The sequence below is a fragment of the Drosophila sulfurigaster genome, chromosome 2R (assembly GCF_023558435.1).
Source record: "Drosophila sulfurigaster albostrigata strain 15112-1811.04 chromosome 2R, ASM2355843v2, whole genome shotgun sequence".
Lineage (NCBI taxonomy): Eukaryota > Metazoa > Arthropoda > Insecta > Diptera > Drosophilidae > Drosophila > Drosophila sulfurigaster.
This window is the reverse complement of record NC_084882.1, coordinates 31,709,264-31,723,050: the sequence shown is the minus strand read 5'-3', so window position 1 is coordinate 31,723,050 and position 13,787 is coordinate 31,709,264. Positions and strand designations below refer to the sequence as shown.

The window sequence follows — 13,787 nt, the reverse complement described above, 5'->3', positions numbered from 1 at the left end:
TTCAAGCTGCATAAATGTAATATTTAGCGTGTCTATAAAATAAAGAACAAAAATTGTGAGTGTGCTGAATTCAATTGTAGTGTCAACTCAGAATACAGGGTATCTAAATTTTAATTTGCATTGTCAAACTGCGATTGCAGCTGCACAAAAGTTCTTTGTATAAATAAATAACATGGAAAATCAAAGCGATGAATTTAATTATATACATCTCTATCTTTGATCTCAGCATACAGGGTATCTAAGACACAGTCATGTAAGCAACATTCCCAATAGACTGATTCCAGCTGCAATTACATAAACTGGATTACCAAGAAAAGCAATAAAAAATGCTTTATCTATAGAACAATGTTAGAACAGAACATCCTGTATTCAATCCAACAGAAATTGCTAAACAATTAGCGTAGATAATTAACCACAAATATTTGAACAAATAGGAGCAGACAATGTACGTAAGCAATGAAATAATTGATACACCCATGGACAGCGCATGACTTCGCTTCGACTTGAACTGCATCCGCCTGGCCAAAAAGTCATGCACAGAGTTTGTTTTTGGATGCGGCTCACTGCACTGTGCAGTGAGTTGGTGTTGAAGCTGTTGCTTTAATGACTACCACAATGTAGAGAAAAACCTGACTAAAATCAGAGTTGGCAATATGACGACGCGATTGCAAGAGTTTCAATGCCAGCTGCCAGCTCAGTGATGCGTGCCAGGTCTATAGGGGATTTCGTTGGCTTGCTATGATTTCCCAGGCTGCACCAAAAAAAAAAGTTATAAATTGCGCATGGAGATTGCCACGTGGTGGTCGCTGTGGTGCTGTGGTGCTGCGGTGTTGTTGCATTTTTATTGTCTTTGGGCTGGCTCAAATTTAAATATTAATTGAGTTTAATTGCAGCGCACAGCGCACAGTGCAAAGTGTTGGCGCACTCATTTGCCTAATGATCCAGCAGGTCGACAATTGGTTAACTGCTGATCTGGTCAACTGACCGTATGGGCCAACTCGTTAAGTGGCCAACACCCGCGGCGACTTTGTGGTAGAATTTGCTGATAATTATGTTGTTTTACAGCTGGCGCAATTAATTAAACATGATTTACCTATATGAATATGTATAGAGTGGACGGGGCAATAAGATAAATGGCTGCACATTAAACCGAATACTTACTTTACACAAATATTCGTCGAGTGAGAAACATTCACTCATTCACTCACTCAACCATTCACTCACTCACTCAGTCAGTCAGTCATAAGTGCAGTCGGTACAAATCTGAACAAGAATAATTAAATAGTTGCATCGAGCTGGCATTTGGCATGCAATTTATGGCCAGATTTTGTTTTGTATTCTGCATTCTGTTGAATGCATCAATTTGCATACAGCAAAGCCGCAGACAGTCTGATAAAAACCTCTCACCCACGCCTGTGTGGCATTGCAATACGAATGCAACTCTTAGTCGGTTTTGATGGATGATAGTGTGCCTAGAGATGACAGCGTGACACGAGTTAAAAATATTTGACAACAATTCTTACATTTTAGAATTTTACTATATTTATTTCGCTTGATTTAATACTTAATATTATATGATTAAGCTTCTTTTAGTTTAATATTAATTTATATTCATATTGGTATGTCTGCTAGAGATGACAGCGTGACACGAGTTTAAAATATTTGAAAACAATTATTAAATTTTAGAGTTTTTACTATATTTTACTATATTAACTTCGCCTTAATACTTTATTTTATTATTTTATGTCTAAGGTTCTTTTAGTTTCATATTAATTTATACTTATAATTTATACTTCATATTATTATGCCTGCTAGATATGGCAGCGTGACACGAGTAAAAAAGATTTGACAACAATTCTTAAATTTTAAAATTGTAATATATTTACTTTGCTTGATTTAATACTATAAAATTTTACACCTAAGTTTATTTACATACTTGGTATACCTGCTAGAGATGGCAACGTGACACAAGTCAACAAGATTTGACAACAATTCTTAAATTATAGAATTTTACAATATTTACTTTGCTAGATTTAAGTCTGGAATATTTCAAATCGCAGCTTCTTTTAATTTTATATAAGTTTATATTTTAGCAAATCTTCATGTTTCCATCTTTAGTTTCCAGCTTGAATTTGGCTCATATGTCACTGGAGACCCTTAAAGTGGCACTTTGGACAGCGGTTTTGAGTTTTTGCAGCTGCTGTCGACTGTAAAAGAATTTCCGTTTGTCATATTTACTTTTTTTAATGGCATAAGTAGTTTAAATTTGTTATTTGTCTAGCGTAGAATTGTAAATGACACGAACTTGGCCAGACACTTAAATGGTTTACGGCGCGTATACTTAATATGCTCGTAATATTATTATGATAAATGGCGCAGCGTTTAATAGTGATAATTAAATATATAACACATAAACTGCAAATGACACTTGTTGAAGTAGAATTTAAACTGTTAAATGAGTACTTTTAAAGTAACTACTATTTAGTTTGCAGCTCGTGTCATTAGCTTGCTTAATTCTAGTGCTTAGAACATTCCCTAAGTATAGAGAAAATCACTTAATAAATATGATTATTTAATTAGCACTTTTTTTTCGCTGCTGTTGCGGTTCTTTTTCCAAGCGCATTCATGTACCGCATTGCTTTGGTTGTAGCGCACCCATATGAAATGATAATTATAGCTGCACAAATTGTGCAGGATAGGTGGGCATGAATGCAGTGTACACAAATCTTTAGATTGCACTTGAGCAGTCCGGCCCACATGTCGGCAATCGGTGCAAAAAAACACAGAAATAATAATAATAAAATGAAAACGAAAACGAAGGTGACAACGGGAATATAATTTATAATGTTGCGCATATTGCAAAAATGTCAAAACACACCCGCCACGCCCCCGAACACACACACACGCACACTTGTAACATTCATATCCATACATTCACATACTTTTTGTTGGGGGAGTTCAAAAGCGCAAGTTGAGTTTGCAGTTTATTTAAATTAAATTGGCGCTGGTTCTCTGGCAGTCAAGAGCTGAGCAAATTAAGTTGCCGATATGTGGCACACTATGCCATGTGCCACATGCAACACACACACACACTGACACACTGATGGCGCCTATCGAATGCAAATGATCGAACTCTATGCGCACTCGTTATTAAATGTGTTTCTTGTGTTGCGGCAGGTAAAACAATAAAAACCAATAGCAATAGCAACAACAGCAACAACAACAATTGCAAAGTGTGGCAAATGCAACATCAAGATTGAGTCGAATGGACTCTAAAGAAATGCTGCAACATGTGGCAACAACAACTTTAGCTGCAGCAGCAGCAGCTAGACCATTTTATGTCTTTTGTTTTGTGTGCTGCGCTTTTATTTTTAATTTGCAAACTTTTCGTTTCAGCCGTTTTTCGATGCAGTTCAATGATTAAAGAGGCAAAACGCCCAGAAATTGGTTTACAATTTTTCTTGCTGTTGTTGTTGTTATTGTTGTTGTTACTTGATTTTTTGTTTTTGCTCACTTTTGTGAGCTGTGGCTGCGGCCCGTGGCATGTTGCAAGTTGCAGCAACTTGCGACTCCCTAAGCGTTAGCAACAACAACAACAACAACACTAACCGTAAATTCATAAGAATTTTTTAATTTGCTGCCCAGGCCCCTTGTTAGCTGTGTTTATTGAGAGAGTGAGCAGCAACATTTTTGTTGTTGTTGTTGTTGTTGGGCGTGGTCTGGCCAGAAACATTTTTGGAAAGGCACGCGGCGATAAGATCGAACATAAATCCCTCCTATACCAAATAATGAGTGCTAATTGTTCAATGCACGGAAGTTCAATTGCCCCCACACACAGCACACACAGCACACACACATTTGGCGTGGCAATCAAAAAAACGCGTTTACAGCTACCATAAAAAATCAAATATATAAAAAAAAAAAAACAAATCCAAATACCGCCAGCTCGCAATTAAAATTCTTTTCCGACGTTGAGTCCATCGAAAGCAAGGTCATGGCAGCAGCATTTTGCAGTGACAAACGCAAAATGCAGCACCAATGGCTATAACGAATCTTGTCGGTTGTGCCAGCGTTAGCTGTAAAACCGCTAAAAGCGAGCCAAATGTGTCTGGCAACAATTCGCTTTGGCAACACATTCGTCGTTACTCGTTTCGCGTCTTCGCCTTCGTCTTCGGCTGCGGCTGCGGCTGAGTTCGGCTTTTGGCTAAAACCCGATTCAAGCCGCGATTAACGTTGTAATTCGATTACTCTTGTGGCACATTGTTCTGCTTGTGCTCTCATTGTAGTTATATTGTTACCATTGTTGTTGCTGTTGCTGTTGCTATTGCTATTGCTATTGCTTTTGCTATTGCTATTGCATTTTGTTTTTGCTTTCGGTGTGTTTGCGCAGTCGCCGGCGTCTCAGCCAACTTCGTCGACGACGCCTGTCTCTGGCGGTATATATTAAGCCGTCCGCCGACAGTCAGCACAGTTCGTTAACAGTCCTAGTCGAGATTCTAGGAGGTTCAACCAGCGTCCAGCGATCCAGCAGCAGTGTCTTGTGTTGTGTCGTGTGTGTTTTTCTATTATCCCCAAACAAATTCCTTTCAAACGGTCCGTTGCCGTTTCTTTCCAACACTTGTGATTAACATTTTGTGAACAAAAATGAAGCCATTTGTAAGTAAACGCAACGTACAAATTGTGCATAAAATAAATTACTTAAATGTAGCATGCGAAAAAGGATAAATCGATGCATAAATACAACAAATTGTGAACGGTTTCATTCCAGCAAATGTTTGGGCATTAAATTTGTTCAGCTCAGTTTAACTTCCTTTGCTGCATAATCGTGATTTAAAATTTTCTTATTTAGTTCTTAACTTACTTATCAGATATTTCATTTTGATTACAATATAGAAACGAATTTTATTCCCACATATTCTTTTATTCAAGCTTTTAAGATTTGCCATGATGCATATTCAGTTCCTAATTTAAGCTCAAAATTTTAATGATTTGTTAAAGTTTTTGAGACTTGCGGTAATTCATATTCAATTTATAATTTGACTACGAAGTTTTTATATTTCCTTAAATCTTGTACTAATTGTGATAAAGTAAAGTAAATTCATAGTTTTAAAAATCATTTAAATAATTCCTTAGTTTCGTATAAAGTTTTCCGATTACTGCTCTCTTCAAAACTCTGCCATTTTCAAAGTGTTGATAATAATGCAAGTTAAGTTAATTCCTAGTTATGTTCCGCAAGTAAATACCATATTTCCCTCAACTTCCTTTTATGCAAATGTTCACTATTAATAAAACAATCAGGTTATTATTTAATTACAATTTAAGCTCAGCTTGAACTGTATCCTTCAATCAATGGGCAGATCAGGTTTCTTTGCCACCCAGAAATTAGTTACAGCTGCCGACAGTCGGTGTAACATGCGGTTGATAAGCCGTTGACATGTTGCATGTCGGATAGTTTACTCACCGCTTGGCAGCTCAATCGCTGCTCCACATAATACATATAGTAGCAGTATAATAATGGCCTCGTGCTCGTATGCGGTAATACATCAACAACAACAGTATCTCGAATCGAAAATCAAATCAAATGTTTCGCATGACGGCGTTTTGTTAGGCGGGGAAAAGCGAAGACATGTGGGGATGGTCAGACAATCAGCAATCGAAAGGAAAAGTAAGAGAAACATTGGCGCAAGCGCAAAGCGAGTAAAAGCGGTGAAAAGTTTAAACAACCGAGTGACCAACTGACTGACTGACTGACTGACAGACATGCGCAATTATTGCCCCAGTTACGTATCAGCATCAGCGATGGCATAAGCCTAATCTCCAACACACTCTCTCTTCCATTGCAGTTGATTGCCGCCGCTTTGCTCATCTCAACGGTGTCCGCCTCTTGGCACGGAGCCGTTTCCACACAGTATCAGCATCTGGATCCCCATAGCCACACCTATTCGTATGGCTATGCCGATCCCAACTCACAGAAGCACGAGACGCGTGCCCATGATGGCACCACCCACGGCTCCTACTCCTATGTGGATGGACATGGCCACACACAGTCCGTCTCGTACACCGCTGATCCTCATCATGGCTTCAATGCCGTCGGCACCAATCTGCCACAGGCGCCCGCTGTGCCCCATGTGGCGCCCGTCTATGCCGCTGCCCATGCCCATGCCGCCTATGTGCCATATGCTGCGCATCATCACGGTGGCATCCACATTCCGGTGCTGACCCACGGTGGCGTTCCCGTCGACACTCCCGAGGTGCAACACGCCAAGGCTGCGCATGCTGCTGCTCACGCTGCTGCCGCACACAATGCTGGTGCTCATCATCTGTACAAGCGTTCCATCTATGGCGGTGCCTGGGCCTATGGTGGTGCTCCAGCTGCTCATGTGCCCCTCACTCACGGTGGTGTGCCCGTTGATACTCCCGATGTGCAGGCCGCCAAGGCTGAACATTATGCTGCCCACGCCAAGGCTCTGGGACATGTGGCCCATGCTCATGGTGCTCCAGTCGAGACTCCCGAAGTGCAGCACGCCAAGGCCGCTCACTTTGCCGCTCATGCCGCTGCCCGCTCCGGTCATGCCATCGCTCCCATTGCCCACGGTGGCTACCATGTGCCTGTGATCCACAATGGTGTGCCAGTCGATACTCCCGAAGTGCAGCACGCTAAGGCCGCTCACTATGCCGCTTTGTCGCAGGCTTCCGCGCATGGCAGCAGCTCACACAGCTCCTGGGACGATGGCCACTACGATGGACGCTGGGAGGCCAGCCACGACAGCCATGCCCAGAGCTATGCCACCGGCTATGCGCACAAGGGTCCCATCCACATTCCAGTCATCCACAACGGTGTGCCCGTTGAGCCCGCTGAGGTGCAACACGCTCGTGCCGCGCATCTGAACGCTGTGGCTGCTGCCAGTCACGGTGCTGGTGCCCATGGTGGTTACTATGGTGGCTCCGCGCATGAGGATGATGGCCAGTATCATGCTCACTACAATCACTATTAAGTTCAGCCATCGAGATGACGATTGATACGATAATGACGACAACGGAAGCAAGCTAGCGTATATGTTGCTTTGCCTCTCCTCCTCACACACTCTTCCTGTCTCACTCTGTCTTCTATACACCTTTTTATTAGCAACAACTTTAACTTCAACGCTGTCTCTGTCTCTCTTCTGAAACACACACGCAACAACACTTCAATGGAAAGAACTACACACGGGAGATTTGAGCTGACGTCTCACTTGCCCGTCACTGCTGAAGCTTTTCCTACAATATCTTCTATCGAACTATTCTCGAACTTTTCACTCGAACTTTATTTACTTCAACTTTACAATCCCACTGTCAAGTCTCTTAAGTTCTGCTCTCTCTTCAATTTACATACTTTCAATGACTTCCTCTTCTATCTATTCTAGACTTGAGCAATGCTGAACGAGTATGTTGTAAATAATTGTTGTAATTTTTTATATACCTTGAATCATGTACTGGATATGTATCCACATATATTATATGAAACTGCAAACAGACAAATAAACTGCAAAAATGTATTTGATCACAAACAAAAATGTTTTTTAATTGCATGATGGAAAAAAAGAAATAGAGTTAAAAAATAATTGTAGGGAACATTTAACATTCAAGACTAATTATTATCACAAATATTTCACAGAAATTTATTGGTAAAATGTTATATGACATATAATATTTGACATTTAAATAAATATACTAAAATTTCATTGTCATACAAATTCACATTTTAAAATAATATATGTATATTTTATGAATTCATTTTTGCTAAATAAAATAGGGAATTAAAATGTCAATTAATTATTGTGAAGCCAGGCACTTTATAGTGATTAAAAATAAAATAAATTTCAGGCAACAATTTGTTAGACAACTTGTTTCCATTTATGAATTGAAATTTGTTGCATTCTAATAAATTTTGTGGAAATATTTTCCTCTAAATATCCTTATTCAATATATATGTATAACAATTTTTAAGAAATAGATAAATCGAAATAAAATGTGACTTTAAATTTATTAAAGCTCGGCACTTGCCCTCTTCATAGCAATTAATACAGGCTATATAAAATTCTTTTCAAGCAACAGTCTGTCAGTCAGAAAACTTGTTTATTTTTATGAATTGCAATTTGTTGACTTTTTAAGAATTTGTGGAATTATCTTTTGAATTGCATTTCAAATTGTTCGACATTCTCTTTTTGCACTTCCATCCAGAATGTTGAGCACTCTGAGCTCCTTTTATTTCTTTTACTTTTTTTGTCACATACTCGAACTACGCTTGGTTGCTATGCATATGAGAGGGAGGAGCGAGGAGCGAGGAGCGAGGAGGAGGAAGAGAGCTGAATACATGGGATATTTGCAGTGTAGCGATTGAAATATGCATATCCTGGCTGCCATTGAGAAGGAATGCAGAATGACGGACGGGACGGATGGAGAGATGGGGGAATGCGAGTAAGCCAGGAATCTGTAAACACATTCGAGTGCAAACAATCAATCAATTTCGGAAAAGCGACATTTTGTTGCTGCTGCTGGAATTGTGTTGGCTTTGAGCTATTTGCGGTCAAGTGAAAACACCAAAATAAATATAGAGTGTAGTGTAGTGCAAGCTGGGTGGGCATTCCAATTTGCAAAATATTTAGTGTTAGCCTCGGGTTGTTCAGATGGCTGCGGGCTGCGGGTTGTTAGTATTAATTTGTAGCCCTCACGCCAGCAGGCCATAAATTGAAATGCAACCTTTGCAACCTAATCAATAACCTTGGCTCACCGCGCCGTCAATTACAGGGCACGCTGTCCTCCGCGTCCGCTGTTTCGGGCTCAACTAATTAAAAATTAACAATCTCTGGCGCACACGCAAAGGTCACGGCACGATACAACATCACAACGTCAAGTGGTTGGCCCTGGTTCGATTTGCGGCACACATAAATAACCGTAACAGAAGGTGAAAAGCCTCTCGGGGAAAGCCTTCTGCGCCGCCTACCGAAAATGTTCGCTCGCTAAGTGTTTTGGCCAGGACAAGTTAGCCACTTAATTAGACATGTACGTCGCATTTGCCAATTGAATTAATGGCATAAATTTTTGAAATCTAAATTTGACCTTGAGGTCAACAGGTGCAAAAGGATCGAATCATTTGCTTTGTGATCTCTGAGCATTTGATTTTCGACTCCAATCGTCTAATTGTGGTGCAATTGAAATTATTTAAATTGCCAACAAGCGTTTAAATGGTCAGTTGCCGTGTTGCTGTGTGGCCAGAATGTGTGGCAGCAGCAGCATGAGTCTCAACGGTAGCTTGACCAAAATGATCAAACGTTTCGCGTTGCCACAAGCGCGATGTGGGCGTGGCCATCGACGAAGCCCACGTCAAAAGTGAATGTGCAGCATTGTTGTTTTTGGTTCAAATCATTTTTGCCAACTTTATTATTGCAATTTTCGTGTGTTGTGCTGTGCTTGGCGTTGAGTGGCGAGCAATTCGCTTCTTGCCACGACTTTGTTTTGTTTTGATTGTTTTTGTTGTTGCATTATTATTTCTGCCAGTTCATTTTTCATACGAATCGAAGAATTTGCGCTTTGCGGCTCATTTGCATGGCCAACAATTTGGCAACCAGTTGCCTGCTCCACCGCTCTGCCTCAAGTTGGCCAGAACCACTCTTAATTGGAGGGCCAGTTCCAGTTCCAGCCCAATGCTCAATACTGCGACTGCGACTGCGAATAAAGAACCGTTAAGTAAACACCAAAAAAAAAAAAAAAAAAAAAACAAAAAAATGCCTGGCAACAATTTGTATAAAATAACACAATTACTAAGCCATTTTTTTTTTAAGCCCAGGTTCTCTTTGGCACTTTTTCGTTGGTAGGCGTTTACATTTTGCCAAAGCATTTTGCATATTTTTGGTTAAAGTGGCTTTTATGTTGCTTGCTTCAATTTAATTTACGGTTTAGGCGTTAATTTATGGCCTAATTGATCCGATTTGAATAAATCCATGTGTTGAAATCCCCATTGTAATTGCTATTATCACAGGCATCTATGTTATATGCATACTTATATATATTCTTTTGCAATTTGTCTAATTGCAGACACAAAACCTTGGCTGGCATTAAGTTGTGCCTTACACAACTCATGTGGGTATTTATTTAATTTAAACGGAATATTACCATTGTTTAAGAATATATTTACCTTTGCATAACAATTGTGCTTCCACAGAATAAATGCTTTATTTTGAGCTGTTTCCTTTGAAGTCAATGATTTCTGAGAATTTTATTATCATAGAATTTATTTGCCTCACTTTAAGGTCAAATTTAAACGCATTTATTGGCTTACTAATGCGTGTTAGCAAGCCAATAAATTAAATCACATTGGTGTTTACTGTGTGTTATACTGACCTGGCTGCTGTTTGCAATATGAGTAAAGTACTTTAATGTAATTATCTGCAACACAATGCGTAGCTCAACAGAGCACACACACACACAATATAATGCAGTGCAAATCGAATAATAACAACAAAACTGTGAACTACTATTTCAGCAACAAAATTGAAACAACATGCAAAGATAATGCAACAAATTTTGCTGTTGCTGCTGCTGCTGTTGTTGCTGTTGTTGCTGATGCTGTTGATGCAGAAAATGCGCTCAACATTTCGCGCATTTGCACAGCGCCAAAAGTAAGCAGCGAAAATGTGAAATGTGAAATGCGTTTCCCGATTGCAGATGCTGATTGTTGCCCTGGCACAACAGTTTTCCTCATCGCTTTTCCTTTTTTGTATTTTTTTTTGTTATTTCCCAAATGGTGCTGCGACGAGTTGAGCTCACAAAAGTTGCAACTTTAGCTGTCAAATTGATTTGTGTGCCTTGTGCTCTTTCTGCACTTTTAGCAGAACGTGAGTTTCCGTTCCAGCATAGAGTGTTGCTAACCGGCTGTCAACGATAAAGTTAAAGCCATGATAACATTACCAAAAACTGTCAATTTAATGTGTGTTTTCCCACCTCTCTCCCTCTTTTGTTCTCTATCGCTCTCCCACTCTCTTTCAGTTTTGGGCAAATTAGGTTGAGTGCCATGTAAATGAATCGACAATTTGTGTTGCCTACTTTTAGGCATATGCATAAAATGCGGCTCATTTGCAGAGCACTCGAGCATTGGCAAGCTCTCTGCTGTCAAAAGCTTTTCTGGCCACATTAATATGACATAAAATTATGCATAACAAACAGGCAACAACGACAACAACAACAACAGCAGCAACAGCGATAACAAGGGTAATAATAACAAATGCTCGGACTTCTGCTCAGTTGTGGTCACACATGTACGACAAGCTTATTTATTGTTATTTGACAAAAGTTTAAATTGCTCCAGCGACGTTGCGTTCGCTCGCCTTCCGGGAGTGAAGTCAACGCCAGGCGAGTGCAAGAGACCGAAAGAGTAATGTGCAAAGAGAAAGAGAGACAGAGACAGAGACAGAGCGAAAGGAAATGGGAATCTGTGTGCAGCAGCTGTTGTTGCGACTAGGCTAAAAGTTTTTGGCCAGTTGGTTGGCCCAGTTTGCGAATAGTGCACACAGAGATAGAGATTTATGGCTGCCACTGTAACGTGCTTTAATTGCGTGCACTACCAGAGTGTACTATACAAGACCGAAACTTGCGTTTTCGAATTTTAATATTCGCTTGCTGGTTAGCTGACACATTGACTAGACCTAAGGCTAAACGTTGGCTTACAACACTAACTGGCAATTGGCATCTGGTACATCTGGCAGGCATCTTAAAAATCGGTGCTGCAAAGTGAGTGAAATTAGTCTTATAATTCAATCACTGTTCATCCACGCTTTCAACTTACATCAAATTATGTTCCGGCAGTGGCCAAACAGGTGCCGGAAGCACCACAGCTACGGGCGCTGCTTGTGGCGCAGCGCCACCAGCTCCTCCACCGCCGCCGGCGCCATTGCGTGCACCTTGACCGCCCTTGCCTCCTTTGCCGCCCTTAGAGCCATCCGGTCCATCGGGTCCGTCAGCGCCATCGGCGCCATCTTCACCATCCGGTTGTGTGCCCGCAGGACTTTGGCCACCTGGCTGTCCATTTTGTCCGCTCGTGCCGGATGTCAAAGTTCCACCGCCTCCACCGCCGCCGCCAGCGCCACCACCACCAGAAGCTCCAGCGCCACCAGCTCCACCTGCGCCGCCAGCACCGCCCAACAAGCCGCCGGGTTGTCCTGCCTGTCCAGCACCGCCGCCACCACCACCTCCAGCACCGCCAGCAGCGGCAGCCGCAGCAGCAGCAGCAGCCGCGGCCTCAGCTGCAGCTGATGCAGAGGCATCAATGACCAACTTCTCATCAAGAGCGGCGACAGCGGCTGAGGAGCTGTCCACGACCAGCGAAGCATCCGTTAAGCTGGCATCTGCAGTCGAGGCCTCGACATATTCGCCTTCTAAGCCGGGTTGGGGTGACCAGCTGCCATCAGCTGGTGGAATCGGTGGCTTGTAGCTGCCATCATCCTCGGGCGGTGGTGGTTGGACTAGCAACAGGACAGGCCCCGGTTGTGGCAGCAGGTATGTGCCAGCCACTGGCGTTGGCAATGCCACCGGCAACGGTACCACGTGCCCCACGCTGCCACTGATGTGGCACAGCATCAGGCCCAGCAGGCTCAGCAACTGTAGGCATACAAAATACAGTCAATTGATTCGCTTGCAAGCAGCATTCATAAATATCACAGTCCATTGCATATTTACCGCTGTGGTTCGCATTTCTGCAGAAATTTCTTTATCCCTTTTCCGTCTTTTGTGTGTATTTGTTTCGGTGAGTCCGTGCTCGACTGAGAGTATTGTCCAACTGACTGAATTGGCAACGCCCTAGAGTTGTTTATATACGCAATAAGTTTGCTGATGATTAATTGAAAAGCAGCTTCAGCTTCAGCTTCAAGCAGCAGAGCAGCAGCGTTGCCTATAAATGGCAGCAGCATCGAACTGCATAAATCAATTGCCACCGATGTTAATTAGAGCAAAATGCACCTTAGAGTACAACAATTACAATACAACAAACTATTATAGTATTAATAATATAAGATCGATACTCGTCCGATCAAATACGCAGTTAAATCAAGCCATGACACATTGAGTCTGGGATGCAGTTCATCCGCTTGATCGATTGCTGAGTTCGCTACAATTCTAACTTCAGGTATACAAAATGTATTGTGATTGTATTGCAAATATTTATATTTTATTGAAGTAAGTACAGTAAATAAACCTTTATATTATCAATGTATGAGGGATGCAAAAATTGTATCTTCTTAAATTCGTTAGTATAGCTTTTTGGTAAAACTTTTTCTTTGTTATTGGATAGTTCTATTTATCATACATTTGCAAAAAATTGATTAAAATTTTAAAAATGTTAATTCGAGAACAATATATTTTATTTAAAATAAAATTATACATGTAAATATGTGATAATTTTGTAATAATATAATATAATATAATATAATATAATATAATATAAAAATATAATACAAATTTCCTTAAAATATATGCCAAAACCTTAAGAGTATAGTGGTTTCTCCAAGTGCAACACTTTTTGATTTATTGTTGGGAATAATGTGCTCAACTGCCCCACCTTCTTTGACGCAAAAAATTCGGCAGCTATCTTAAAAATGCAATTAACTTGATTGAACTTAATTAAAGAAAAAAGAATTTCGCTGTTAAGGGTTTGTCGTGATGGGGCCTTATTTTTAAAAAGAAGTAATGTGTTGAGGCAGATAAGCACATTATAACTTATTTCCAGGTGCTTTAAATTATTTGGATTTTAATCGTAT

General features: G+C 40.8%; 2 protein-coding genes across 2 annotated transcripts; one reads left to right on the top strand and one right to left on the bottom strand.

Moving 5' to 3' along the window:
• Positions 1–4,461: 4,461 nt before the first annotated feature.
• Positions 4,462–7,553, top strand: LOC133837675 (histidine-rich protein PFHRP-II). The gene is made up of 2 exons (XM_062268516.1): positions 4,462–4,656; positions 5,844–7,553. The coding sequence occupies exons 1-2, from the start codon at positions 4,645–4,647 to the stop codon at positions 6,993–6,995; spliced, it is 1,164 nt and encodes a 387-aa protein (XP_062124500.1). The 5' UTR covers positions 4,462–4,644; the 3' UTR covers positions 6,996–7,553.
• Positions 7,554–11,270: 3,717 nt separating this feature from the next.
• Positions 11,271–12,864, bottom strand: LOC133837724 (PE-PGRS family protein PE_PGRS33). Its single transcript, XM_062268584.1, has 3 exons — positions 12,712–12,864; positions 11,822–12,633; positions 11,271–11,759 (listed from the first exon to the last, which is right to left on the bottom strand). Exons 1-3 carry the CDS (start codon positions 12,724–12,726, stop codon positions 11,747–11,749), a joined length of 840 nt encoding a protein of 279 aa, XP_062124568.1. The 5' UTR covers positions 12,727–12,864; the 3' UTR covers positions 11,271–11,746.
• Positions 12,865–13,787: the final 923 nt, after the last annotated feature.